This window comes from Hyperolius riggenbachi, chromosome 5 (genome assembly GCF_040937935.1).
Source record: "Hyperolius riggenbachi isolate aHypRig1 chromosome 5, aHypRig1.pri, whole genome shotgun sequence".
Classification (NCBI taxonomy): Eukaryota; Metazoa; Chordata; class Amphibia; order Anura; family Hyperoliidae; genus Hyperolius; species Hyperolius riggenbachi.
In genome coordinates this window covers 53,652,975-53,679,983 of record NC_090650.1, presented here as the reverse complement: position 1 = coordinate 53,679,983, position 27,009 = coordinate 53,652,975, and the positions used below count along the sequence as shown (strand labels likewise).

The 27,009-nt window shown below is 42.3% G+C and overlaps 1 protein-coding gene across 13 annotated transcripts in view; it reads left to right on the top strand.

Moving 5' to 3' along the window:
* The window catches only part of SVIL (supervillin), a 211,250-nt gene that overhangs the window by 169,688 nt on the left and 14,553 nt on the right, over nucleotides 1-27,009 (top strand). For 12 of the 13 annotated variants that reach the window (XM_068235704.1, XM_068235695.1, XM_068235699.1 and 9 more), the window contains 10 exons: nucleotides 7,430-7,602; nucleotides 9,955-10,110; nucleotides 11,152-11,288; nucleotides 12,215-12,362; nucleotides 13,850-13,995; nucleotides 14,461-14,636; nucleotides 15,359-15,506; nucleotides 16,874-17,150; nucleotides 22,209-22,357; nucleotides 24,986-25,091. In XM_068235704.1, coding sequence (XP_068091805.1) covers nucleotides 7,430-7,602; nucleotides 9,955-10,110; nucleotides 11,152-11,288; nucleotides 12,215-12,362; nucleotides 13,850-13,995; nucleotides 14,461-14,636; nucleotides 15,359-15,506; nucleotides 16,874-17,150; nucleotides 22,209-22,357; nucleotides 24,986-25,091 — 1,616 coding nt within the window. Of the gene's footprint in view, nucleotides 1-7,429; nucleotides 7,603-9,954; nucleotides 10,111-11,151; nucleotides 11,289-12,214; nucleotides 12,363-13,849; nucleotides 13,996-14,460; nucleotides 14,637-15,358; nucleotides 15,507-16,873; nucleotides 17,151-22,208; nucleotides 22,358-24,985; nucleotides 25,092-27,009 lie in introns of those variants that run through there. The other variant, XM_068235705.1, reaches the window with a different exon arrangement.

Here is a 27,009-nt window from a genome sequence, read left to right as displayed (position 1 = left end):
ATCATGTGACCTCTTTGCTGGTGTGGTGATCTCTATTAGCTGTGCGGTCGTGTTTTCTCAGCGGTCTTCCTGGCGTTCCCATGCTGCTCTGACCCCGAGGTCTCCTCTCTCTGCACCTTTGTTTCTTTATACAAGGCGGAACATTATATCTCCCATCATCCCTCATCGTCCCCCTGTGGCTACCAGCAGACACACAACGCAGCCAGAGGCACGGCCGTTACATATCTAGACATTACAAAGCCTCCTGTGTACTGAGGTCACCACTGAGCTTTGCTGCTTCATTTCTCCTGTTTTTAAAAATAAAAAAACAAATAATGAATTGCTAGTTTTGCCGGCAGTAGAACAAATCAAAAAGAATACTGCATAATGTAGAAAAGAGGGAAATACGCTGTGTGAAAATGGTGGGTGCAAGAATTTAGGGGGAGGGGGATTCCCCAAAGCCCTCGCTTACATGTTTAAACTTGTAAAGGAGCATAGGCAGGAAGGAAGCAACACTTAGAGACTCCGTAACAAAAATTGCATCCTGTTTTTTATCATCCTACAAGTTCCAAAAGCTATTCTAATGTGTTCTGGCTAACTGCAGCACTTTCTACTATAACAGTCTCTGTAATAAATCAATGTATCTTTCCCCTGTCAGACTTGTCGGCCTGTGTCTGGAAGGCTGCCAAGTTCTTCAGTGTTGTGGTTCTGCTATGAACTCCCCCTTCTGGCCCCTCTCTTCACACTGCCTGTGTATTATTTAGGATTAGAGCAGCTTCTCTCTTCTCTCATCTTTTACAAGCTGGATAAATCGTCCTCTGAGCTGGCTGGGCTTTCACATACTGAGGGATTACAAACAAGGGCAAAGCTGTTTGCAGGAAGAAAAGAGCAGCCTGAAGCTTCAGTGCATGGGGGAAAGAAACACACAAATGATCTCTCGAGATTCAAAAGGAATGCTGTATACAGCCTGCTTGTGTATGGATGTATTTTCTATGTGTGGACATACTGTACATCAACCTACTTCCTGTTTTGGTGGCCATTTTGTTTGTTTACAAACAGACTTTTTAAAACTGTTTTTAACCACTTTTAATGCGGCGAGGAGCGGCGAAATTGTGACAGAGGGTAATAGGAGATGTCCCCTAACACACTGGTATGTTTACTTTTGAGCGATTTTAACAATACAGATTCTCTTTAAAGTGTACCTGAAACGACAACTAGAAAAAAAATATAACTGGGGCTGCCTCCTCCAGACCCCTTCAAGCTAATCGCTACCTCGCCGTCGTCCTCCGCCACCTAGATCCGGTGGATCGCCGATTCAAGGCGATAACCGAGCCTCTACTGGAGGATTTCGGTGGCAGAGGATGGTGGCAAGGGAGCAATTAGCCTAAAGAGGGCTGGAGGAAACCCCAGGTGTGTATTACTTTTTTTATTTTTAGTGATCTCAGGTTTACTTTAAGCTCTGTACATGGGCTGGATAAAACTGGGCCGAGGCGGTCAGTAACGACCACCTCTGCCGAGAATCCAGCCTGTGTACAGCAGGCCTTGACCCATCTCGCCCGCTTGGCCAGCGATCCAATCCATAAATATTTTTTTGCGCATTGCAGATTGGTACTTTTTGCAAAAAATAAAAAATAAATGTGCATTGCTAATTGAAATGTACTAATTTGTGCATAAAAACATGGGAGGCCCAAGTAGGGTGATGTGCCAAGTAAGGTAAATGTGTTTTAAAGATATGAGTGAGAGGAATTGCCAGCTGTGAGGGTTTTTTGTTTTTGTTTTGTTTTGTTTGTTTTTTGTTTTTTTTGTAGTGTGCAAAAGTTTTTAAACTCTTATTTTAAAATCTCTGACTACAGAATTTAGTCACAAGAAATGGAAATTAATTTCGCCTCAACAATAGCGTTCCTCTGTGTATGTTACACTTCTTCCAGAAATCCAGCCCTACCAGAAAGACACCCACGTCAATATGGAGGGCAGTATCAGGGGCGTAGCAATAGGGGTTGCAGAGGATGCAACCGCATTGGGTCCCGAAGGGCCCTCCCTCAACTACAGTATTAGCTCTCTATTGGTCCTGTGCTCATAATAATCACTTCTATAGATACTTTGAATAGTGGTAATCATTAACAAACTGTTCCCCATCCCCTTCTTGCACCTCTGACACTGTAGTTGCCATTGGCAGGTTTTGGTGCACCGTATCAATTGCTACGTATGGAGTGCTTGGGGGGGGGGCACCATTGTAAAACTTGCATCGGGGCCCACAACTCCTAAGCTACGCCACTGGGCAATATACAAACGCCATAAGGACAGTGTACTGGCCTAGATTGAAAACTGGGGCCCCCACGCTGCAAGGCGGGCAGATGTTCCTCTTTGCTGACCTTTTAGAGAGTTTGATATGAATGGTGACCTGGTAAGGTCCTGCCTGTCTGTACAGCGGTAAGGTTGATGAATGGATTACAGGATTACATTAGAGAGAAAACACGATTGCAAAAGCGTCAGTAACTTCTTTAAAACACATTTGTTTAGCCTGAGTTTAGAAAATGAGCGCAGTTCTGGATTTTCTGTAAGGCTCTGTAGGCACGTGTCTACAGGCGCCTGATGATGGAAATGGGGCTCACTCCTCTCCCCAAGTGCCTCCATTCCTTCTTCCCAATGCAGAGACCCGAGCAGAGTGTAAATGAGAGGTTACTCACCCGGGTGTCGGAATTCCACTGACAAGATCTCCCTTTAGGTAAATACTGAGGATAGCTCTGGCTACCTAATCCTAAGGGACACCTGTACATACCTATGACGGGCAAGCCAGCACACTTGCGGTGCAGTTTGGCAGAATTTTGTAGGCTCATGGAGGGCAAAGTCTGGGGTTCCAGCACATCTGACTGTAGGCTCCTGTGATGTAAATCCGGGCCTGAATGAACATGTGCCCATGTCCCTCTGTTTTCCTGCATGTGCGACCGATACATTTCAATACTAGGCTGTGTAAGATCTGCACAGTGCAGAGACGGCCTAGTATCAGCCTGTGAGCGTTCCTCCTCTCTATGCGGCTGGCCTCTCTGGATCTCTGAGATGAGCTTCCATTCCTTACTGAGCCACTGGGAATTACAATAATGGATATTAAGTCATCTATGTTTTATTGCTTGTATTCTCTGGAGAAGTGCTCTGCCTGCTAACAGGCCTGAGGATTTTATAAGCATTCTATGACATCAAGCCCTTCTTATAGGCTGTCACATTAGGCTGTGTATGTCATTCCTTACCATAAACGGATTCTGTTCCCCTAAGCAGGGAACACAACAGCGAGGAAAGTGGTTATGTGATATATCAGTGAAAGGGATTGATTTTATTATTACTCCTCTATATAGCACTGACATTCTTTACTGCAGCCATAATTGCGTCACTAACTGACTTTTTGACATTATTTATAAATTATTTGGTCAGTATTAGATATATGATGTCCTTACCCTGATTTGCATGCTAAAATGTATCACACCTGGCGACATCTTTAGAACAGTACATTATAGAAAGGACCGTAGAAAAAGATTCATGCAGGATCTTCAGGTACAAAAATATCAAAACTTTATTGACACAAATATAGATAATCCATAAAAATATCTCTGTAGGAGGTTCCTTGTAGATATTTCCAACACAGAATTCAGATATACATATAAACTTAGTTGTAGACTTAATGCATTTTATAGGAAAGGCAACGACACGTTCGTTTCGGGTGTACAAGACCCTTCATCAGGCCAAACTGCAGAAAGTACTGTCTGTTCTGTGGATAATGCATGATCAGAGCACCATCAATACAAGGAGACATCTGAACCGACCAGATGTACAATACACAGTTCCAATGGCTGACATGTCACAAACTGGACATCTCTTGCTGCAATGTTGGAAGTGCCAACATTGCAGCAAGAGATGTCCAGTTTGTGACATGTCAGCCATTGGAACTGTGTATTGTACATCTGGTCGGTTCAGATGTCTCCTTGTATTGATGGTGCTCTGATCATGCATTATCCACAGAACGAACAGACAGTACTTTCTGCAGTTTGGCCTGATGAAGGGTCTTGTACACCCGAAACGAACGTGTCGTTGCCTTTCCTATAAAATGCATTAAGTCTACAACTAAGTTTATATGTATATCTGAATTCTGTGTTGGAAATATCTACAAGGAACCTCCTACAGAGATATTTTTATGGATTATCTATATTTGTGTCAATAAAGTTTTGATATTTTTGTACCTGAAGATCCTGCATGAATCTTTTTCTACGGTCCTTTCTATAATGTACTAAGTCTTGTGAAAGGGTGGAGTGGATGACCCTCAAAAGGACGATAAGGTTTTTTGTCTTTTTCCTTTTTTTAAAAAAAAGAATATACTCCCAACTACATTTAAACACGACATCTTTAGAACAGTCAGGTGCAGCCCTGCGGAATGTTTGTTTCTGATAATTCAGAGCCAAGCGAAAAATAACTGGTCTCCTAGAATGCTTTGGGAGACGAATTCCGCATAGCTAATCAGCCTAGGCATTATTGGGAGGGTGGAACTACATACCAATATACAACATAATATTGATATAGGAAGGGTTTCTGATGCTGAAACCAAGAAAATTACCATAAAAGTGCGTATCCTGAATAATTTACTGTATTGTACTATATGTCACTACAGTGCCTCTTTAAGGCCAATTTTGAGGAGATCCAATACATTTTATCTGTTTTTCCTGGATGTGAGAGACAACCAGACTGTCCGGAGTAAACACACTTAAATACTGTGAGGGTATACAAACTCCATGCAGATGTTGTCCAGGCCACAGAATGAACCCAAGACTCTCTAGTGTTAGGCAGGAGTGGGAACTCTTATGCCACAATCCTGCCAATGCAGAATTCCTCCCTCTGAAATGAGGTGTTTTTTTTTTTTTTTTTTAAAGAAAAAAAAAACTCAGCCCAGTGATTTATACACCAGTTAGGATGTTCAGTAGCTGCTAATATAGATCCCCTTTATCTGGGAGAGTTACCCCCCCCCCCCCCCCCCCCCAGTTTCCATGAATTTTCATATTTCTTTAATGGTAAATATATGACTATATAACTCTGAAGGCAGCTCTGCAACTCAGTTAATACCTTACCAACAAAGGGCGGAAGTGGGCTAGGTTAGGTGATCTGTACTTGATGGATGAACGTGCTCCCTCCCTGGCAACCTCATGTGGGTTATGATGAGAAAGGGGGAGAAGTCCGTGCATCTCACCAGGATCTAAAACTAAAGGAGCCAGCAGGATCATTTTAATGTGTTGGAAAATTACAGAACTGCAATACACAAAACTTCATAGATTGCCAAGTTGTGCAAATGATCGTCATAAGCAGGGCTGTGGAGTCGGAGTCGGCGTCGGGGCAATTTTGGGTGCCTGGAGTCGGGAAAAAATGCTCCGACTCCTAATGAATTTAAAGGGACTCCGAGCAGTGCAGAAACTATGGAAAGATGCATATCATTTTAAAGCTCTCTTTCTCCTCTTTCCAATGATATATAAACCGCCACCCTACGCCTTTTAGTTTTCGCTATTTTCGCGATTGAAATTGCGATTGAAAATAGAGAAAACTAAGGGTGACGATTTAGGTGTCGCTAGAAAGAGGAGAAAGAGAGCTTTAAAATGATACCCATCTTTCCATAGTTACTTGTATTACACGGGACGACACTTTCCCCAGTGTCAGCAGCTCCATTCAGCAGAATGGAGCTGCTGACTTTAGGAAAGTGTCGTCCTGTGTAATACAATATAACTATGGAAAGATGAATATCATTTTAAAGCTCTCTTTCTCCTCTTTCTAGCGACACCTAAATCGTCACCCTACGCCTTTTAGTTTTCTTTATTTTCGCGATTGAAATCGCGGCCGCGGCAATTTCAATCGCGAAAATAGCGAAAACTAAAAGGCGTAGGGTGGCGGTTTATATATCATTGGAAAGAGGAGAAAGAGAGCTTTAAAATGATATGCATCTTTCCATAGTTTCTGCACTGCTCGGAGTCCCTTTAAACTGTATTTAAAATAGAAAATATGATAAAATGTTCTATTTCTCAGATAATGTCATCATAAATAATTTATACATACAGTAATAGCTGTGCTTAGTCCACAAAAATGTACATCTATGCTGTAAGTATAAAGCCTGATGTGTAGCCGTGTCACTAATAGAGATGGTGAATGAGATGGAAATAATTCTGTGTTGATGCTGATTTATGCAAATGTACTTTGCTCATGAAATCAAATAATTTTATATGTTGTTAAAATTTGGTTTGGTGACTAGGAATTAAATGGTACCTGAGAAGGATAAAAAGAAAAGTTTTATACATACCTGGGGCTTCTTCCAGCCCCCTTCAGGCTAATCAGTCCCTTGCTGTCCACCTCCACCACCTAAATCTTCTGCTATGAGTCCTGGTAATTCAGACAGTCAGCGCAGTCCGGCCGCATGCCGCTTCCACAGCCAGGAGCATTCTGCACCTGCGCAACAGTGCTGCGCAGGTGTAGTACGCTCCCGGCAGCGGAGTGTATGCATGCGCACTACGCCTGACTGGCTCACGTACCTGGACTCATAGCAGAAGATCCAGGTGACGGAGGAGGATAGCGAGGGACTGATTAGCCTGAAGGGGGCTGGAGGAAGCCCCAGGTATGTATAAAACTTTAATTTCATCTGTCTCAGGTTTACTTTGTTACACAGTAGTACTATACTCTACATATGCACTCTCCACAGAGCTGCAGGGAATCCACTGAGAATGTTGTGCACATTGAACACAGATGTGTTGTCTATCACCCATAAACCTGGTTCAGATTGTACATGAAGAATGTGTAATAGAGGAAGAATCCCCTTATTCCCCTGCAGAGTACCTGCACATCACTCTTACATGTACCCACAGTTACATTACCTGGGGCCTGATAGATGTTGTTTGTTCCGGCCTGTACCTTTTACAAGTACTCTTACCAAGGGCTAGTTTTAGTCTATGACTAAAGGGAATAAATATGGCAGTCTCCATATCCTTCTCACTTCAGCTGTCTTTTAAAATTCCTAAGCGTTGGCAGTTAAGAGACGAATTTCATGTTACATACTTTCAATCAACAAGATTGTAATATGCAAATTAGAGGAGTCTGAGTCGGTGGAATCCTAAACTGAGCAGTCTGAGTCGGTGGATTTTTGAACCGACTTCACAGCCCTGGTCATAAGCGTTAAATTATCACCGCCCCTCGATAATCTCAACCCTTTGGATTCCAAAGTACATACACAAGGCAAAATGCGCAGATCCTCACCCCCCCCCCCCCCTTTTTGGACCTTATGATTATACATTGCGTACATTATATACATTGTTTGTACAGAATGTCGTTTTTTTGTACATCTATGTAAAAAAAGTATAGTATGTGTATTCACCTGTGGTATATATCTGCAGTGTAAAGCTAAGCATCATGTGACTGTTGTCTCTGATGACCGCAGGCTTACCTCAGCTGTGGCGGAACACAAGCGTGCCGTCAGACCAGTGCGCAATGTCCAGGCATCGGGGAACCCTCTTCGAATGCTTGCAGCTCGAGATGACCTCCTGCAGGAGTACACAGAGACCAGACTCAACGTGGCCTTCATGGAGTCCAAAAGAATGAAGGTGGAGAAAAGTAGGTATAATTCTACTTGGTAGTGGATCAGGTGAAACTATAGTATTGTGAAGGTGTTACATGGCTGGACAGAGGCTGCTGTTACTTGGTGCTGTTATGTCCCCTGTTGTATGCTTAAAGGGAATCTGAAATCAAATTAACTTACCATGTATACTCGCATATAAGCAGACCCATGTATAAGCCCGAGGTACACACACTTCCCTCAGAAACCAGAAAAGTGATTGACTCACATATAAGCCCCCTCCCCAATATAGCCCCCTCCACAGTAGCGAGGTGTCCCCCCCCCCCTCCCCCCGGTAAGAGTCAGCCCCCCTCCCCATAGCCAGATGTACCCCAGGATCATGCAGCTGTGTCTCAAGATACCACTAGATGGCATCATAGATATGAGAGACAGCGATGGCCACACAGGAAGAATCCCCGATCATTGCACCGCTAACATATTGCTTGCACACTCCGCTCCACAAGCCTGGGGACACAGGTAGTCTTGACCAGCACACTCTGCACAACATGTTGCAGGGGATGAAGGACAGACACAACAGGGAGCCAGCTGGTAAGAGCAGGAACACTAGTACACAATCCTTACGCTCCTCTGCCATTAACAAAACCTGCTCCACCATCTTTTCTGCTCCACTGACTCACATATAAGCTGAGGGGGTAACTTTTCAGCACCTTTTTATGCGGAAAAATTAGGCTTATACGCGAGTATATACAGTATGTTTTTTATGTGTAGTACTGCTAAGAAATAAAACATTAGCAGCACAGATATGAGACTCTTATTGTTTCCAGTACAGGAAGCGTTAATAAACTTCAGTTATTATCTATGCAAACAAGCTTCTTTAAGCTCTGCGACTTTATAAAGTTGTGGACAGCACTGTCTTTTGAAGCACTTATCTCAATGGTCTCTCATTGTTTGTTCTTTGAACTTTTCTCTGCAGAAAAACCATTAAGAAAGAGTCATAAGCCTGGTCTGTGAAATTATTTAAAATGCTGAGTGTATTGTGGAAACTGCAATTATTAGAGAATGTTATTTTAAAAAAAAAAAAGCTATATACCTGAAAAGAAAAATGACACTATTTTCTTTGCTACTAATGTTCTATCAATTATCCTTACTACACAACCAATTCATTATATCATGAGTTTTTCCGCTTCAGTGTCACTTTAAGACAAGCATTTGAGACCAGCGAGTAACAGATTCCCAGTGATTTGGACAGTCCCCTGCAGGGCTCTTAGTGGACCTTTATTTGCATATATTTTCCCAAGGTATATCTCAGAGAAAATGAACAAAAAGTAAGAGGTGGAGAGAAAACAGAGAGGCTTGTAGTGCAGTATATTGATGTTTTTATAAAGTTTATTTACGCAAATTAAATATACTTACTAAATTGTTCCACACCGGTGGTCACATAGTAAGCAAGTGGAGAGAACAAACCCAGCCCCACTTGGGTTTAAAGGGAACCTGACTTAAAAATAAGTATTTCTAAACTTACCTGAGGCTTCCTCTGGCCCCCCATAGTCCGTGAGGTCCGTCGCCCTTTTTAAGCTCCCTCTGTTGTCCCACTGATGGCTCAGTTACCTGCACGATCCAGCTAAACGTTGTGCACAACTGCACATGTATAGCTAATCCACACTCCGATCTTGATCGTGCTCCTGTGCCTGGGATTATGTGCATGCGTGGTTCATTTTCTTCTAGAACCGCGCATGCGCAGAACACTCCTGAGAACGTGCACAGTGACGGGCTGTGCATGCGTAGTTGTGCACGATTCCTGGCAGAGTCCCACAGGTCACAGAAGACGGGGTAGGGGGGGGGGGGACAACTGGAGGAAGCCCCAGGTAAGTTCAGAAATGCATTTTTTGTCAGTGCAAGGGAAAAAAATGACCTTAGACTACAGTAGTAACATAAGACATGACTAATTATGGTAAGGATTAGAATGTGAGTTCCTCTGAGGGACATTTAGTGGTGTGACTATATACACTGTCAAGGTGCTTCAGAAGATATTGGCAACATACTGTATAAATACACAATAATAATATGGCTCTTTTATACAATTCAGATAAAGGATATATTAGTTTGTCCTTTCATTCAACGTTCAATGATATGTGAGGCAGAGGCTGGGCTGACCTCTAACCAATTTAGAAAAGGCTTATGTTCAAGACCATCTCATAAAATATTATTGTTCCCAAGAAAAATTGTGATTGGCTGGAAGTGTGCTTCCTCCTTTCTGAAGGATAAAATGACACCGCTGTAAACCTGTTTGAGATAATGTGTAAAGCTGCTGTAGGTAGTTCAGGTAACAGCATGTGTGAATAGAATGGATTGGCATGTGGTGATCACTTTTCTCTCGCTCTCTTCTTCAGTGTCGAAGAACTCTAACTTCTCTGAGGTGGCTCTGGCTGGGTTGGCGAGCAAAGAAAACTTCAGCAGTGTTAGCTTACGCAGTGTTAACCTCACCGAACAACACTCCAACAACAGCGCCGTGCCCTATAAGAAGCTTATGTTAATACAGGTTAAAGGTACGTAACTGGTGTGTCAGGCCGGCCCGGTACCGGTGGCCACTCCCTCATCTGCTGGATTCAGCAGGAACATTCCCAGAATATTAGCAGTGCATGTGACTGGGGTTACTCTCGTATTGTAGGATTGCGGCCGTGAAATCACGGCCATATAGATTACATTGCACCTGTGCTTTAAAAAGCACTAGCGATCGCCAAGGATGGGCTCATGACTAATCACAAGTCCGTAAGGACTCGAATTCGTGATTAAAATGAGCCGTAATTGCCACAGCACTGTGCGGCTGAATGATAAGGGGGGGTTTACCCACAATTCCGCCGTCCTGCTTGCACGCGTCTTATTGGACGCGTTGCAAGCCTCACTACACACACTTCCTCCTTTAATCCGGAAGGAGGAAGTGCGACGTGATAAGACTTGCAACACGTCCAATAGGACACATGCAAGCTATTTGGAGCGCAGACAGGACGACGGAATTGTGGGTAAATAACCCCTTGTCATCCAGCCGCACAGCTGTGGCAATTACGGCTCGTTTTAATTACGAATTTGAGTCCTTACGGACTTGCGATTAGTCATGAGCCCATCCTTGGCGATCGCTGGCGATTAGCGGTAAACGCCCGCTAATCACCCAAGTGTGAATGGGCCCTAACTTTCAACTGTTACGCCTTTCCCAGACCTGATTTCTGGTGTCCTTTTCTATTTGATTTATTTTTGCATGGTGGCTGCCATCTTGTTGCTGATATCGGCACTATGGTCAGAACTAAGAAAATTCACCGCACTGTTATCATCACCTCATCCTGTCATTTTAAAATGGTTAACCGGATGCAAAAGTAATACCTCATCACTTTGTACAAGGAAGCCATCAGTCGTCCTGGAGCAATTAAATGTAAACAGAAAGCGGCCATAGAGCTTAATTTATCATTTGTTTTGTTTTTTTGCACAGGGCCTTGACTGGTGTTACTCTGGACTTCTGTGTATTTTAGTCTTATTTGAGAATGCATTTTTTTCTGAAGTGGTGTGAAATTTAATTCTGTTTTTCATTTGTTTAGGACGCAGACATGTCCAGTCAAGGTTGGTGGAGCCCCGAGCATCCTCCCTGAACAGCGGGGACTGTTTCCTGCTGATCTCCCCGCACTACTGCTTCCTGTGGTCTGGAGAGTTTGCGAACGTCATTGAGAAAGCCAAGGTCAGTATCCTCGCATGTTGACAATCTGTCACTCTGCCTCCGCTTTGAAGTGGTCCGCTGGTTTCTGGCACTCAGATAAGTAGATGGAAGTGCTGTGTCATGTAAAATTCTATATAAGGCCATAACCAGACGGATCCACACAGGGCCTCTTGAATTATCTGTCCGGCTCAGCAGCCAACACTTTGAAGAGTGTCTGTGTGGTGGCCAGGAAATCCTCAGGGAAGGATGCTGCCAGGGGTGTCATGACACCAGTGCTTCTTCACAAGAGCCTCTCTCTTCACAAACTGAATGTGGGGGAGGAGGTCATTGCAAGGTTGTTGGCAGTTCAGTGTCCCAAGACAACTTTGTAGTTTTAGTATAGTAAACCCCCCTGAAGTGCAGCTTTCAACAGTCCCAAACAGAGAAACTCCATCTAATCCATGTGTTAGATGGAAAATTGCACATTAGGCCAGCAGAGGGAGTATGTGCGCTGACAGCTGGGACATCAGCCGAGGTTTATAATTCTTATGTCCTGGGAGAGCTCTGACCATAGCTACGTTCTTGATAGTGGCACTGTTGGGCTTCTCTGTTTGTCCCTAACCCCACCAGATATTTGTACTTAAATTAGACCTGAACTCAGAATTTCCGCTCTGCTCTAAAAGATATGCAACAGCATAATAATATTTAAAGAAAAAGCATTTCTTTGTTACAACTGATACAAATCCTGCATTAAATCTGCAGTGTGTCTGCTGTCATGGAAGCAGACCTAGGGTTACCATCCTGAGGTGACTGTAATAAAGACCATATGAGCCAATGAAAGAGAGGGCCAGGTCCAGGGAGGCAGGTTTGTTTTAAGAGGAAGATCGGAGGTCATTCTCGCTGTTTGGAGAAGATGGGTTTTTGTTTTTCTCAGTTTTGAAAAACTAAACATTTTTTTCCTTATTTAGGCTTCAGAGTTGGCCACCATCATTCAGACGAAGAGGGAGCTGGGATGTAGGGCGTCCTACGTGCAGACCGTCGAGGAGGGGATCAACACGCACACTCACGCCTCACGGGACTACTGGAAGCTCTTAGGAGGCCAAACGGAGTACCAAGGTAACAGGGAGGAGTCTATTCATGCTTTGGGTGAAACTTCTAGCGATCACTATGTAGGAAAGCAGGCCAGTCACAAGCAAAAGGTAGAGCACACTCATTAGCATCGCATGTGTTTAGCCACATAGGAAGAAACGCATGAAACTTTGCATATAACTGTCTGAGTCGCACAAAACTAGAGATTTAATGTATGATATAGAGTCGCACAGTATGTTCTTTCTTTCCACTTACTTTCCTACCACGCATGTGAAAAACGCATTTGTATTTAGAAAATGGGGAAAATTCTTTGGTAATTAACACAAACAAAAATTCAACAATACACATGGCAGAAAACAAATGGTTTTTCCCAGATGTGTGCTCCTAGCCTAATAGTCAACAATAAATCACCTATACAGGACACCTCACCTTTACATAGATTTGCAAATCTGTAGAGGGACCACCCCGCCCCCCCCCCCCACCCCCCCCCCACACACACACACGGAGAAACAACTTCAGGAATTTACAAGCTAAAATGACCCTAATCATCAGCGCTCCATAATATGAAAATGGTAAAAAAAAAAAAAAAGAAAGAAATCATTATTAAAATCGTGTATACAGTAGGAAAATTACAGGTAGTTTTCATAACGTTTTAAAATGTTTGTTGCAAGATGCATAAACCAAAACCTCTGCATGACAGCCAGGCAACCGCCATCGTTTATAAGGAAATGACGCCCTGTATTCCTTTCACTTTATCTCACTACACAATGTGAATTGATCATAAAAGTGAGACTGAAATAAAAAAAAAAACTTATGCTATAATGAATTGTATGTGACGTACTAATAAATTCATAGAACATTGGTAGCAAAGAAGAGTCTCATATTTTTATTTTCATTTTTTTTTTTATAACATTGCATTATAAGCTAATATTTGCAGTTTACTACATTCTGTATTTTAAACTGTGAAAGAGAACTTTCTTGCAGTAAGATCTTAAACAAGGAACAGTGAGACAGGTTGAGATACGTGCTTCAAAAAACAGCACTGGTCGGAGAGCTCAGAGAAGCTCTTTTGCATAGATAATTGAAGATTCTTAACTCTTCCTGTACTGTAAACAATATGAGACTCATATCTGTGCTACTAATGCTCTATTTCTTAGCTGTAGTACACATACAATTCATTATCTTACAAGTTTATTTTCACATCCATGTGAGTGCATTCCCTGAGTAAAGAAGTATATGAAGAGGGTAAGTGTGAACCCTGCCTTTCAGTTTAACAAGCAGAAGCATTGCTACTCTCACCTAACTGACCGATGAAGAGGTTTGGATTTAGTCAGGGGGAATGGCTTCAGTTGTTCGTGAAACAAGAATTTTTTTTGTGCATTCAAAGGCATCAGGGCTACATTTATCCTATTTTAGTTATGGATTGGTAAGGATGTATAGCATATGATGCAAATACAGTATTCTTCAGTATTGATTCAGTAGTGACTCAATGGTTGTCTCGTATTTGATTATAGATGCAGGAACCCCAGAGGAGGATGAGCGATATGAGAATGCAATCATTGAAACAAATTGCATCTACCGTTTACTGGATGATAAACTGGTGCCTGTGGATGAATACTGGGGTAAAGTGCCCCGCTGTGCGCTATTACAGTCTAAAGAGGTTGGTGATCTAAGGATTCAATTCTATTAAAGTGACCCAGGAGTGAGAGAGACATGGAGGATGCTATATTTATTACTTTTTAAATTGCATATTGCTGGGCAGTTCTGCTGAATGTTTTTTGTTCTTTTTTGTTTGGGGGGGGGGGGGGGGGGAGAGGAGAGATGTATTTATTGCAAGATTCAGTGTGACTGTGAGCAGATGAGTTTTCCTTCCTGTAAGAATTTTCGGAATGAGTTTGATAAAATTGCAATCGCAGCACTCAGCCTGCTGTATTCTGTTCTGGAGGGACTTGTGAGTTTTACACAGATGACATTACTTTGGGTATAAAACATGTAGGATAACTGAATGGAGCAACAGAGAGTAGGGAAATAAGTTTTAATGGCAGATTGTAATTCTTCTTTAAAGAAACACTGATGAGACAGTCCCTTTACTCTAACCTTACACACCTTAATGCTGTCCCTGCAGGTGCTGGTGTTTGACTTTGGCAGTGAGGTGTACGTGTGGCACGGCAAGGAGGTGACGCTGGCTCAGCGCAAGGTGGCCTTCCAGTTAGCCAAACACCTCTGGAATGGGCTATTTGATTATGAAAACTGTGACATTAATCCGCTCGATCCTGGGGAATGCAATTCTCTTATACCAAGGTAAGAAATGTGTTCATGTTCCCTGATTCAGAGGCACTCAACATTGCTTTTTACAGTGGTATTTGTGCCATTTGGAATCTGGTAGTTGCCAAATCAGACTCTTCTGTTGGAGGAGAAGTGTCTCATGCACACATGCATTGAGAAGTCATTCCCACTGTGGTGAACTCTCTTCTGATTCCATGTTGCACATGCATTACTGTTCAATAAAAACAAACGTAAGCAGTATACATGTTGGCTGCAAATGACAATGTAGACCAGTGGTCCTCAAACTAAGGCCCGCGGGCCGGATGTGGCCCCCTGAGGCTTTTTTACCGGCCCCCCACACACAGAAAATGTATTACTTATAGATGCGGTCAGCTACTTCTTGAAATATTGGTGGTCCGCATATGGAATAGCAGTGCTGGCACCACTCATCCACGTGGAAGGCAGAAAGCAGTAATTTCGCTGGTTTCCAATCAAATTCCACATCAGGTGACACTGCTGTCCAATTGGACTGGCAGTTGTCACCTGGATATGCTTCACTGTCTGGCCCACAAAGACTTCTACATCATTTTATGTATATTCCGGCCCCCAGCAGTCTGAAGTATGTAGACCCGGCCCTCGACCCAAAATGTTTGGGGACCCCTGATGTAGACCATCTCTATGGTTCTGTACTTCCTCTTATGCACTTCCTGTTCTGCTCTGATGGATTCCAGTCTAATGTTTGGCATCCCTTATTACAGGAAAGGAACCGGTCGTCCAGATTGGGCCATATTTGGTCGACTGACGGAGCACAATGAGACCATTTTATTCAAAGAAAAGTTCCTGGATTGGACAGAAATGAAGAAACCCAATGAGAAGACTTTGTGTGAGGAACTCCCAAAGCAAAAGGCAAAAGCGCTAGATCTATATCATGAGCTCAGCTAATTGTGATTGTGTTTAGGACACTTCTAGCATTCATTGCATCATGATTAGTGGTGTCAAAGGAAGTAAAATGGTTTGGGGAACTTTTACTTTTACAAAACAATGAAAAATATTAAAGCAGAACTGCAGTCTAAAGCCCCATACAGAGGTTAGCTGAAACTTGGCCAAGGCGGTCATTAATGACTGACTGCCGAGAATTCAGCATGTGTACAGCACCCCCGACCCTCTTGGCCCTCGATCTGCATGGTGGATCACTTCAGTCGACTGACGGCCTGAGAGCACTGTTCTCTTCACCTACCCCACCAGTAAAGTGACGGCACGCCTGCTCTGCTCCACCCCCCAGTTTGGAACAGGACACGTCATTCGTCTGCAGGCTAACCACACCTCTGTCAGCTTTAGCCTAGTCATGTCGTACTAGAGATCGGGTACCAATCTCTGACAGCTGACATGCCTCATATTTGTGTACAAGTCTTAAGTTCTATTAACAAACTATTGTGCCATAGTTTGTTGTTTTTCACCTGGGGGCCTTATAGGTTACTGGGCGGCCATTGTTCTTTGATCTCTGAATGCAGGAGATGAAACTTGAGAGAGGCAAGATAAAGGGGTGGGGGAGCTGAGCGGTACCGGAGCAGCCTAATAGCACTATGGCACAGACAGATGTAACTGGATGTTGCATTATTATGAAAGATGTCAGCTGAAAGATGTTAGCTGCCAGACTTGCCTTACAGATAGATGGGGGGGGGGAGGGGGGGGGGGGAGAGGGTTGTTTTATACGGATAAACAGATTGTTTTTGTGACGTGGGGGTAATTCGAAGTTCCCACAGGAATCCCGTGTCTACGTAGTAACTGCATACAAACTCCATGGAAAGTTTGCTGTCCACTTTACTGCTGCGGTTTGGTTGCACTTATTAAATGGTATTGCCTCACCTTCATTCCACAATATTATTACTAATATTATTGTCTGGTAGTGATTGTAGAATTCTGCCAATTCTCTGTTCCCCAAATCTTTTGTTGGTTGCATTTCTCAGTGAATCCACAATGTGGTATTCAGTTAATGGCACTGCCCCCTTTTTTTCATATCCTGTCTCACCTAATTCTATTTGCTGGAATCCTATTATATCCACAATTGGGTTAAGGGAAAGTACCTGGCATCCAGACATGAGTGGAAAGACGTAATTTAATATTTCCCGGATTGAGATCTGTTGTGTAAGCCGTGTAGATTGGTATTAATGACGTGAGTCAGCTTGCGCCGAGTGGGGGTAGATTAGCTGTACGAGCTGCATTTTGTTTTCTTCAGCCTAATATGCCAACCAGCCATCTATTTCCTGTGACAGGTAGAGAAGCAGGAAGATGTGAAGGCCTATGACATTATGCAGATGGTGCCGCCATCCCAGGCGGCTGTGGGAACCGTATTAGATGGATTTAACGTATGTCGGGGTTATGGACTTGTGGAAGGTGAAGATGGAAGGCAGTATGAGCTGACGACCATTGCCGTGGATGTTTGGCATATATTAGAGTTTGACTACAGCAGGCTGCCGAACCAAAGCATTGGTCAGTTCCACGAGGGCGATGCGTATGTGGTGAAATGGAAGTACTTGGTGAGCACAACCGGTAAGACCGCTCTGCAGGCTTCTTTTACTCTGGTACACTTTATTTTAAACTATCACGTGCACATAACCAACAGCAACAGTCTTTCCTTGTTCTGAATGCATCAAAGACTTGCGGCCAACTTGCAGCCCTTTACTACTGACTTTGCAGCCCTGACAGTTTGACCCATAAAAAAAGTCAATCATTTAAGGGGAGCAAATTCGGTTAAAAAAAACAAAACCAGACTGGGCATCTATTACTGGTTGATACAATTAGCAGAACCTTTTGATTGAAATGATACTTTCCTATGAAATTTGGCTATCCAATGCCATTAGATGAGTAATGTGCTGCTTATGGAGTTGCCAAGTTCTTTTCCATATTATATTCATATGATGGTTGGGGGGGGGGGGGTCACCATGCAACTGTAATGCTGGCTACCTCCACGCCTCCACTCTAGTCTTAAAATTAACCAGAGACGAAGCACCCTCATGTATTTTACCATATATAAGAGTGGGAACATTAGAGAAACACCTTCCCTGCTGTTTCATTTTTAACTGTTCAGCTTGCTTCTGATCAACAAGGATCACTCCCAGGAGAGGAGAAAAGGACAGCGCTCCACAGTAATATAAGTATAAATATATAAATTTGCACCAATGTCACCAATTATTGTATTGGGGATCCGCAGACTTCAGCCAAGTACACACACTCTCCAACAAATTCCAGTCCACCAAACGAAGTTGCGATCACAATCCTGCCTCCCCAATAGGAGCCTAGGATTTCCCTGTAAAAAAGCAGGTGATAGTGCAATACTGCCTTTTAAGAAGCACCACGTGAGTCACTTCAGTAGTTTGTGTAAATAAAGGCCTCCACCAGGACAATAGGAAAGCAAGGGGGATCTATATGCCCCCTCTGTGAGTCTCACTCACCAGATTGCTTCTTGAGTTTTATGCAAACAAGCCCTCCTTCCTGAGCAACAGCAGCAACAGTAAACACCTTCAAACACAAAGCGGAACTTGCATAGTGTAAAAAAGCTTTAAAATTTATTACTAAAATGCTTAAAAGATCTGCGTACCAGATTGATGATCATACAAGCGCTTTCTATGTGTGCCAGCACCGCCGCGGTCGGATCTCCGCTGCACGCCACAGTCCCCGCTCTGATCAATTCCCCCTTCCGTCCTGCGTGACTCCTAGCTCCGCCCCTGATCAGCCCTGATAAAATCCCAGACTGAGCATTCAGTCTGGCTTTGCTATAATGACTCTGCTATAATGATTCCTGAGCAAAACCAGACTGAATGCTCAGTCGGGGATTTTATCAGGGCTGATAAGAAACAAGCTGAACAGTTAAAAATGAAATGGAGAGCAGGGAAGGTGTTTCTCAAATGTTCCCACTGATATATATGGTAAAATACATGAGGGTGCTTCATCTCTGGTTCACTATAAAGCACACCTTTTGCCTGCACAATACTTTTGAAATCAGTAGTCCGAGTCTTATGCTGGGTACATACAATGCATTTTTTCAGCCGATTTTCCGTCCGATCGTTTTCCGATTCGATCCGGTTATCTTTTCTTATCTATTTGCATTCGCTTCTATTAGAAATCGATCCGAAAAACAATCGAAAATAAGATCAGACATGTCGGGAAATCTATCGAACATAAAATTGTATGGTGTGTACCTAGCATTACTCCTGCAGCTAGGATACAGTCAGAACACCTGATCTGCACTAGGTCACTAGGTCAGTGACTTGAGGAACCTGGGTTGAGATGTATATGGAGGCTGCCATATTTATTACCTTTTAAAGGGAACCTGAAGTGAGAGGGATATGGTGGCTGCTATATTTACTTTTGAACAATACCAGTTACCTGGCTGCCCTGCTGATCCTCTACCCCTAATATGTTTATCCACAGACCCTGAACAATCATGCAGATCACATGTTTCTGACTAAAGTCTGACATGCCTTGCCACTTGCTTGTTTCAGGGGTGTGACTCAGACTCTACTGCAGCCAAAGATCAGCATGGCTGCCAGGCAACTGGTATTGTTTAAAAGGAAATTAATATGGCAGCCTCCATAGACTTCTGACACCTGGTTTTGTTTTAAAATGCAGTTGAACCAGAGAATAAACACGTGAACAATAGCGCCCTCCATATTGCTCTCTCTTCCTATAAAGCATGTGTTTGTTAGGTCTGGTTCACACTAGCAGCACTTTCTAAGCGCTAGTGATTTGAAAAGCTCTTGCTAATGCAGTGCTATGGGGGATTTTTATAAAATCACTTCCCTCTAGTGGGATCACACCTATAGCATTACATTAGCAAGAGCTTTTCAAATCAGTGCCGCTAGTGTGAAGCAGCCCTAATACAGATGGATGGATTGAGCAGTAGTCCGGCAGAGATGGGGGAATACAAGCAGGCAGATGGAAGGAGGAATACTGCAGCCCGCATGGAGAGTTTGCTGCTTATATTTTATTGCAGCATTTAAGCCTTCAAACATCTGCTGTGCTCTTCCTCAAGTGCCTTCATTCATAACAAGTTTCATTTGAGTGCCATCTGCACACAGTAGCGGCTTCGTCATCTTGCTGAAATTAATGTGCTCAGTCCTGCAGCCAGGCAGCTCTCTAAAGCAGACTTTAACTGTACAGTGACTCTACAGTAAACCCGGCAACATAAGCTGAGTTTATGATGATTAAAGGAGAACTGAAGTGAGGAGAAGACTAGGGAGGCTGCCATACTTATTTCCTTTTAAACAATACTAGTTGCCTAGCAACCCTGCTGATCTATTTGGCTGCAGTAGTATCTGAATCACACCAGAAACGAGCATGCTGCTAATCCAGTCAGATCTGACAATGTCAGAAACACCTGATCTGCTGCATACTTGTTCAGGGTCTATGGATAAAAGTATTCGAGGCAGAGGATCAGCGGGATAGCCAGGCAGTTAGTATTGCTTAAAAGGAAGTAAATATGGCAGCCTCCATATTCCACTCACTTCATGTTCCCTTAAAGTGCATAATCAGAGGTTACACTCAGTGAAAACTATAGAAACTCTGTTCCAGAGCTGAGTGCATTCATTATCAGGGCGGGCCATATTGGCACAGGGTGAAGATGAAAAACTACTCACCCTTTTTCTACTCACCTGGCTGCACCTGCAATTTTTTAATTTATTTTTTATTTTAACAAATTTCTGAATTGTATTACGGATAACTACTGGAATATTAGAAGCAAATAAAATATTCTCCTATTTTTATTTTCAGTTATATAGTATTTTTTTTTTTTTTTATAACGCTGCATCATTCTCTAATATTTGCAGTTTACACACTACTCAGCACTCTAAATGATTTCACAGAGCATGCCAGTGAACTTTTGACCTGTCCTCTGCAGAAGAAAAAACAATACAGTGACTGACATTTGAGATAATAAGCTTCAGAAGACAGAGCTCTCTGCGACTTTGAAAGTCATGGAGCTCAATAGTCCTTTTGCATAGATAACTGGAGTTTCTTAACTCTTCCTGTGCTGAAAACAATATTAGACATATGTTTCTGCTCCTAATATTTTATTCCTTAGCTGCACTGCACATACAAATCATTAGATCGTAATTTTTTATTTATTTTTTTGCTTCAGTGTCTTAGTGTGGTTAAAATACTGTAAATGAGACTGATCAATAATGAAATATGCTAATTGTGTATTACTTTAAAATACTGGCATGTTGTTGTTTACATTAAAAAGTGTCATTGTTAGCCCGTACTCGGTTTACAGAAGCCCTAATAAGATCTGTAAGTAAGAAACCATGAAAACATTTTACAAATATTTTTTTTTTTAAAGAGGAATATTTATACACTGTGGCTGTTTTACTATCAGCATATAGGCCTGTGGTAGCCACTTATAATGTGCACTCTGAAGAGGGAGGGGACAAGGCAGTATTATAAGGTAGAAGTAAAATCATTAATACAAGTATATTGCATTAGTGACCAGGGTCTTCTAAAACTCACTCGCCCATCCTGGTTTACCTGACCCTATTGCTTAAAGTGAACCAAAGGTAAAAATAAACTGATAAAGAATTGTATCTATCCTCCTACTCCTAAAAGTGACCTTTCCTTAGATATCCCATGGTTTTATTTATTTTATGTTTAAACATTACAAAGTAGATTTAAAGTTTTGTCTCTGCTCAATGGCCGTTTATAAAGTGTTCCAGAACTAAAATATATGAACTAATCTTCTTATCCATACTTTGTATTCAGAAGTTGTTCTTTGCAGAAAAACTTTTTATGGCTGTAATTCCTTATAAGTATTACGTTATAATCTGACAAGGTTTGGACCAGAGAGAAACTGTCACTTGCCTGAACTTTAACACTTTCAGGCAGAAAAAGAAAAAAAAGGACCACAGACTATTTATAATTGTTTGGCATTGTACATACACGTTTGTGTAATGTCACGTCACCCCCCCCCCCCCCCCCCCCGCGGACCCTTTAACCCATAGTTCCCCTACCCTGTCTTCAAGGCCCACCAACAGTACATGACTAGCAGAAAACCACACACATGCACAGGTGGGGTAATTAGTGTCCCAGCAGAGCTGATTTATTACCGGTGTGGCTCTCCACAAAACATGCAGTGTCGGTGGGCCTTGAGGACAGGGTTGGGGAACACTGCCTCAACCCATTAGCAGCCTCAGTATAGTTATCTGGTTTGAGATAAGTGCACTGCCTTTGACCTCAGTCGGCGGAATGCTTTGATCTCTCCCTGCTAACATAAAATACAGAAACCAAAAGCAGAAGTCCGCTATTGAGGCACACTGCCCTGTAATGAGAAGTGGCCATAAATACATATTACAGCAGTACTAATTAGAAACTAGGAAATGTAACAAATAAAAAATGTGCTAAAATAAATTGGCCTGGAGCACTTACAAGTCTCTAAGTAAATTGGCTGCTAAAGGGTTAAAACCTAAAAAAAAAAAAAAAGTATGAAAAAAAAAAACCTTGAGTATACACAGATAATAAAGAGCTAGTAAGGATGCCACTGAAATGTCCATGTTCCAGGGTTGTTCTCAGTGCATCCTGTACATGTCTGTACTACATGATTTGTTTTTGCATTGACAGTTGGACATCGGCAGAAAACTGAACACGTTCGAGTGGCAGGAAAAGAAAAGTGCGCTTACTTCTTCTGGCAAGGTCGCCATAGCCCCGTGAGCGAAAAGGGCACCTCGGCGCTAATGACGATTGAGCTGGATGAGGAGAGAGGAGCGCAGGCAAGTCACCTCTTTGTTTTGTGCATTACTGATGTCTCCTCTGTGCATAACTATTCCCTGCAATATAAGGAACTGCAGTGCAATCGCTGCAGATACTACTGCAGAAAGGGCGTTATTCATTCTTCCATTGCGTACTGTTCTTTTATGTTGTTCTAGCTACTTTTCCTCTCTGTAGCTCTCTTACAGCTGAACACTTCAAGAATTAAAAAATAAAGTAAATGTTGTTGATTTTGCTCCTGTGCACAAATTTGACAAGGCAGCAGCTGCATTCTGTTTACATGTCACCGGATGCTTGTCTGTGTTTGGCTCCATCCTCAGCTGCTTCCTTGTGTACATACCACCTGAAAATTAAAGGGGTTAGTGATAAAAATGAAAGTAAAGGTGGCGGCTGAGTAAGGTATTTAAGGTCAGAATGTGCCACTGTCTGGGTAGACCGATAGCTTTGGTACACATTTTTTACCAAGTGAGGAACACTTTATAGGTACATTTTGCTTGTTGCACTGTCAATGGATGGTTTCTTTGGAAGGAATTTCAGGGCATAATCATAACTGAATTAGAAAATAGAATTTCTGAACCAGCCCTCTGATTAGGATTTCATCTGATATTTGTGTTTAAGGCCTTGTTCAGATCAGTCAGCACAGATGATCGTGCGATCAGAATACAACGCGTTCGATCGCAAGCCATCTACACCGCTATGGACTGCACTGTTGAGCCATTCAATACAGTGAATGGGTCAGCACTGTGATTCTTAAAGGGGCACAATGGGGAAAAATTGTAAAATTTAAAATATGTGCAAACATATAAAAATAGGAAGTACGCTTTTTCCAGAGTAAAATGAGCCATAAATTACTTTTCTCCTATGTTGCTGTCACTCACAGTAGGTAGTGAAATCTGACAGAAGCAACAGGTATTAGACTAGTCCATCTCTTCATAGGGGTTTCTCAGCAAGGCTTTTATTCTTTATAAAGATATTCCCTAAAAATGATTTAAACAATGATGCTGGCCAACTTCCCAGCTCACTACAGTTTTTTGGCAGTTAGACAGAGCAACTGCCAGTCACTAAGGGCTCTTTCACATCAGAGCTTGCGTTGGAGAACGCTCAAAGCATACGTTTTGTTGTATGCCTTTTACTGCGTTTTGATATGCGTTGCACTGCAGTGAGTGTGCGTTTTTAATCCGTTTTCAATCCGTTACTGCACATAGAAAAACGCAGGTAATTTTTTTTTCTTTTAGTTGTCAACTTTCTACATTGTTCCTCTGTTGCATTCTGGGACTGATTGCCTGCGTTAACGGATTAAAAACGCGCATAGTGTGCGTTTTACATTGACTAACATTGTAACGCATAAAGCTAGCGTTGGCCAAAAAACTGCGCCTGGGTGCAGTGGAACGCAACGCACAAAAAGGCTGCGTTATATGTGAAAGCTAAAATGAAAGTCTATGGACTTTCATTTCACCTTGGGTAACGCAAACTTTATCCTTTGCGTTGAAACGCAGAAAATCTGCCCTAATGTGAAAGAGCCCTAAGTGTTTTTGAAAACAAACAAATCCCTGAGAATCCCCCATGAAGAGATGGACTAATCCAAAACCTGTCGCTTCTGTCAGATTTCTACTACCTACTGAAAGTGACAGCAACATAGGAGAAAAGTAATTTATGGCTCATTTTACTATGGAGAAAGTGTACTTCCTATTTCCATATGTTTGCACATATTTTACATTTTAACATTTTTCACCATAGTGCCCCTTGAAAAAAAAATGCATGCAGCAGTGCGATCGAGCAGCGCACATGATGGGAACATTACAAGTGCGGTCTATGCACGTCTACTGTTGTGCGGCGCACACTATACAAGCTGCTGAAATGCGCACGGCCGCACATATAGTGGGAACGAGGCCTTATCCGTGCGCTGTTAGCATGTGGCAATGAAGTTGGTTCTGCTTTATTTTATTTAAGGAGCAAAATGTAATGTGAAATAATTGCATTATTTATCAGAGGTGATTTATATATCCGTTAACGCTTTAAAATGAGGAGGACTATGTGCTATGCGCTTTACATAGTAGAAGAAAGAAAAGGAATTGCTGTAGGCATTACTTTTATTTGCCAACTAAATATATTTTCATAAGATAGCTTTCAAGAACATTGAAGTCTCTTAATCTGATATGATAAAGAGATGATCATCAGTATGTATTTATGTAGCTAGGAGCTCACATTCTTATCCCTACCATAGTCCTCCCAAGTACAGTGTACATCAGGATACAGTCATTAACCACTTGGCATCCAGACCTTGCTTCCCCCTTATCAGAGCAGATCAGAGCAGCTTTGACATTTTAGCTATGTCCTTATTTAATCAGCAATAACTTTATCCCTACTAATGACACCTAAAATAAATATTTCATTTTTTTAAAGACAAACTAGGCTCTAGGCTTTCATTAGGCTCTAGGCTTTTATTATATGACATTTTTTCCCGCAAACAATTCTGTTTTCTAAGCATTTTATATTAGATTCCTATTTTTGGATTACGATCTCAGGGTTGCACAAAGGCAGAATAATTTGTAATATTTATTTTGTAGTAATTGTTTGTGTAGGTTTTTTTTTTTTTGTATGAAATCTGACATTACCTAACCATCACACAGGTCCAAGTGCTTCAGGGGAAGGAGCCGCCATGTTTTCTGCAGTGTTTCCAGGGTGGAATGATTGTTCATGCTGGCCGGAGGGAAGAGGAAGAGGAGAATGCACAAAGTACGTTCTGACCAATCACATCTGCGGTTTGATAGTTGCTGCTGCATGCTCTGACCAATCACTGCTTCTGCTCAATAGCCTCTGCTGCAGGCTCTGACCAATCACTGCTGCTGCTAATTAATCACTGCTGCAGGCTCTGACCAATCACTGCTGCTGTTCGATAGTCACTGCTCCGGCTGTGACCAATCTCTGCTTCTGTTTGATGGCCTCTGCTGCAGGCTCTGAACGATCACTGCTGTTGCAAACTAGTCACTGCTGCAGTCTTCGACCAATCGCTGCTGTTTGATAGTCACTGCTGCCAGCTTTGGCCAAATACTGCTGCTTTTCGAAAGTCACTGCTGCAGGCCCTGACCAATCACTGCTGCTGCTCGATGGTCACTGCTGAAAGACCTGACCAATCACTGCTGCTGTTCGATAGTCACTGCTGCAGGCCCTGACCAATCACTGCTGCTGTTTGATAGTCACTGCTGCAGGCCCTGACCAATCGCTGCCGTTGCTCAATAGTCACTGCTGCAGGCTATTACCAATATTGTCACTGCTTTCTTCATTTTGCACTAGGAGTTTTTAAATGTTACAAGAAATCCTTCCGTAATTTCTATTTTATCTTACCCATGTTTATGCTTTTCTGAGCAATGCATAGGAGATTATGAAGTTATAGGATTGGATTTATTTACAACTGACCACCAGACCACATGAAATTGAAATATGAAGATCTTGTAGCTGCATACTATACTAAAGTCATGATATTGCTAAGTCTTTCCTCTGGAGTTTGGTTTAGTTTTCACTAGCCCCCTGAGTACCACGTCACTGTTCCCTCCCCAAGTCCTACCACTAAATGATCCCAGAGGGCAATAGTGCACTAATTGTATTACCTTCCCTCTGATATGTGTATTTATGATCATTAGGGAATGTCTGGATTATGTGACCTCTGTCATGGAGTTAACCCATTACCAGACTGCTATTCAACAAGACACAGTTCAGACATTTAAGAAGTCCACAGATTAGAGAAGACACAGAACATTTATATTGGGACCTTATGGCTGAAATTTGATACAATAATGTAGAAAAGCTAGACGCAAAACTTGCATTTTAGTGTACGTTTGGTTATTTGATCCAGCCATTGAGAATTAGCCCTAATTGGTTTTTGATTGTTGTCCTTTAATCTTTACATGACTGTTTCATACTGTAACCTTTAGTATTAACTTAGCCTGTAACTAAACCTCTAAATGTGTCCTATAATTATTATAAACCTACTATAATTACACCGCAAAATATTAGACTGGCTGTAATGCCCCATTATCCAATTTCTATGATAAAACCTAGACACACACACACAACATTTATTTTGCACTTTTCTCTGGGCGTACTCAAAGCGCCAGAGCTGCAGCCACTAGGGCGTGCTCTATAGGCAGTAGCAGTGTTAGGGAGTCTTGCCCAAGGTCTCCTCACTGAATAGTTGCTGGCTTACTGAACAGGCGGAGCCAAGAGTCAAATCCTGGTCTCCTGTGTCACACAGAGCGCTTAACCCACTAGCAACTGCAATAGAGTTAATGAGATACGTGCACAGCTTTTATCCTCATTCGGCAGAACACATTGTACTGTAAATTTTTGGAGTGCTTTGATCTCTCTACTAGCAGAAAATATAGAAAGTGAAAGCAGATGTCCTTTTATTGTCTCACGCTGCTCCCTAGTGACAAGTGGCCATAAATACACGTTACAGCAGTACTAATTAGAAGCAGGGAAATGTAGGAAATAAAATGTGCTAAAATAGGTCTGGAGCGCTTGCAAGCATCTAATTAAATTGGCTGCTGAAGGGTTAACCAATACACTATCCAGCAACTGCATAGTGTACCAGAAATTCCATAGATTTTACAGATCTAAGGAATACTTTTGTATTTGTTCAGTGTATGTTGGTGTA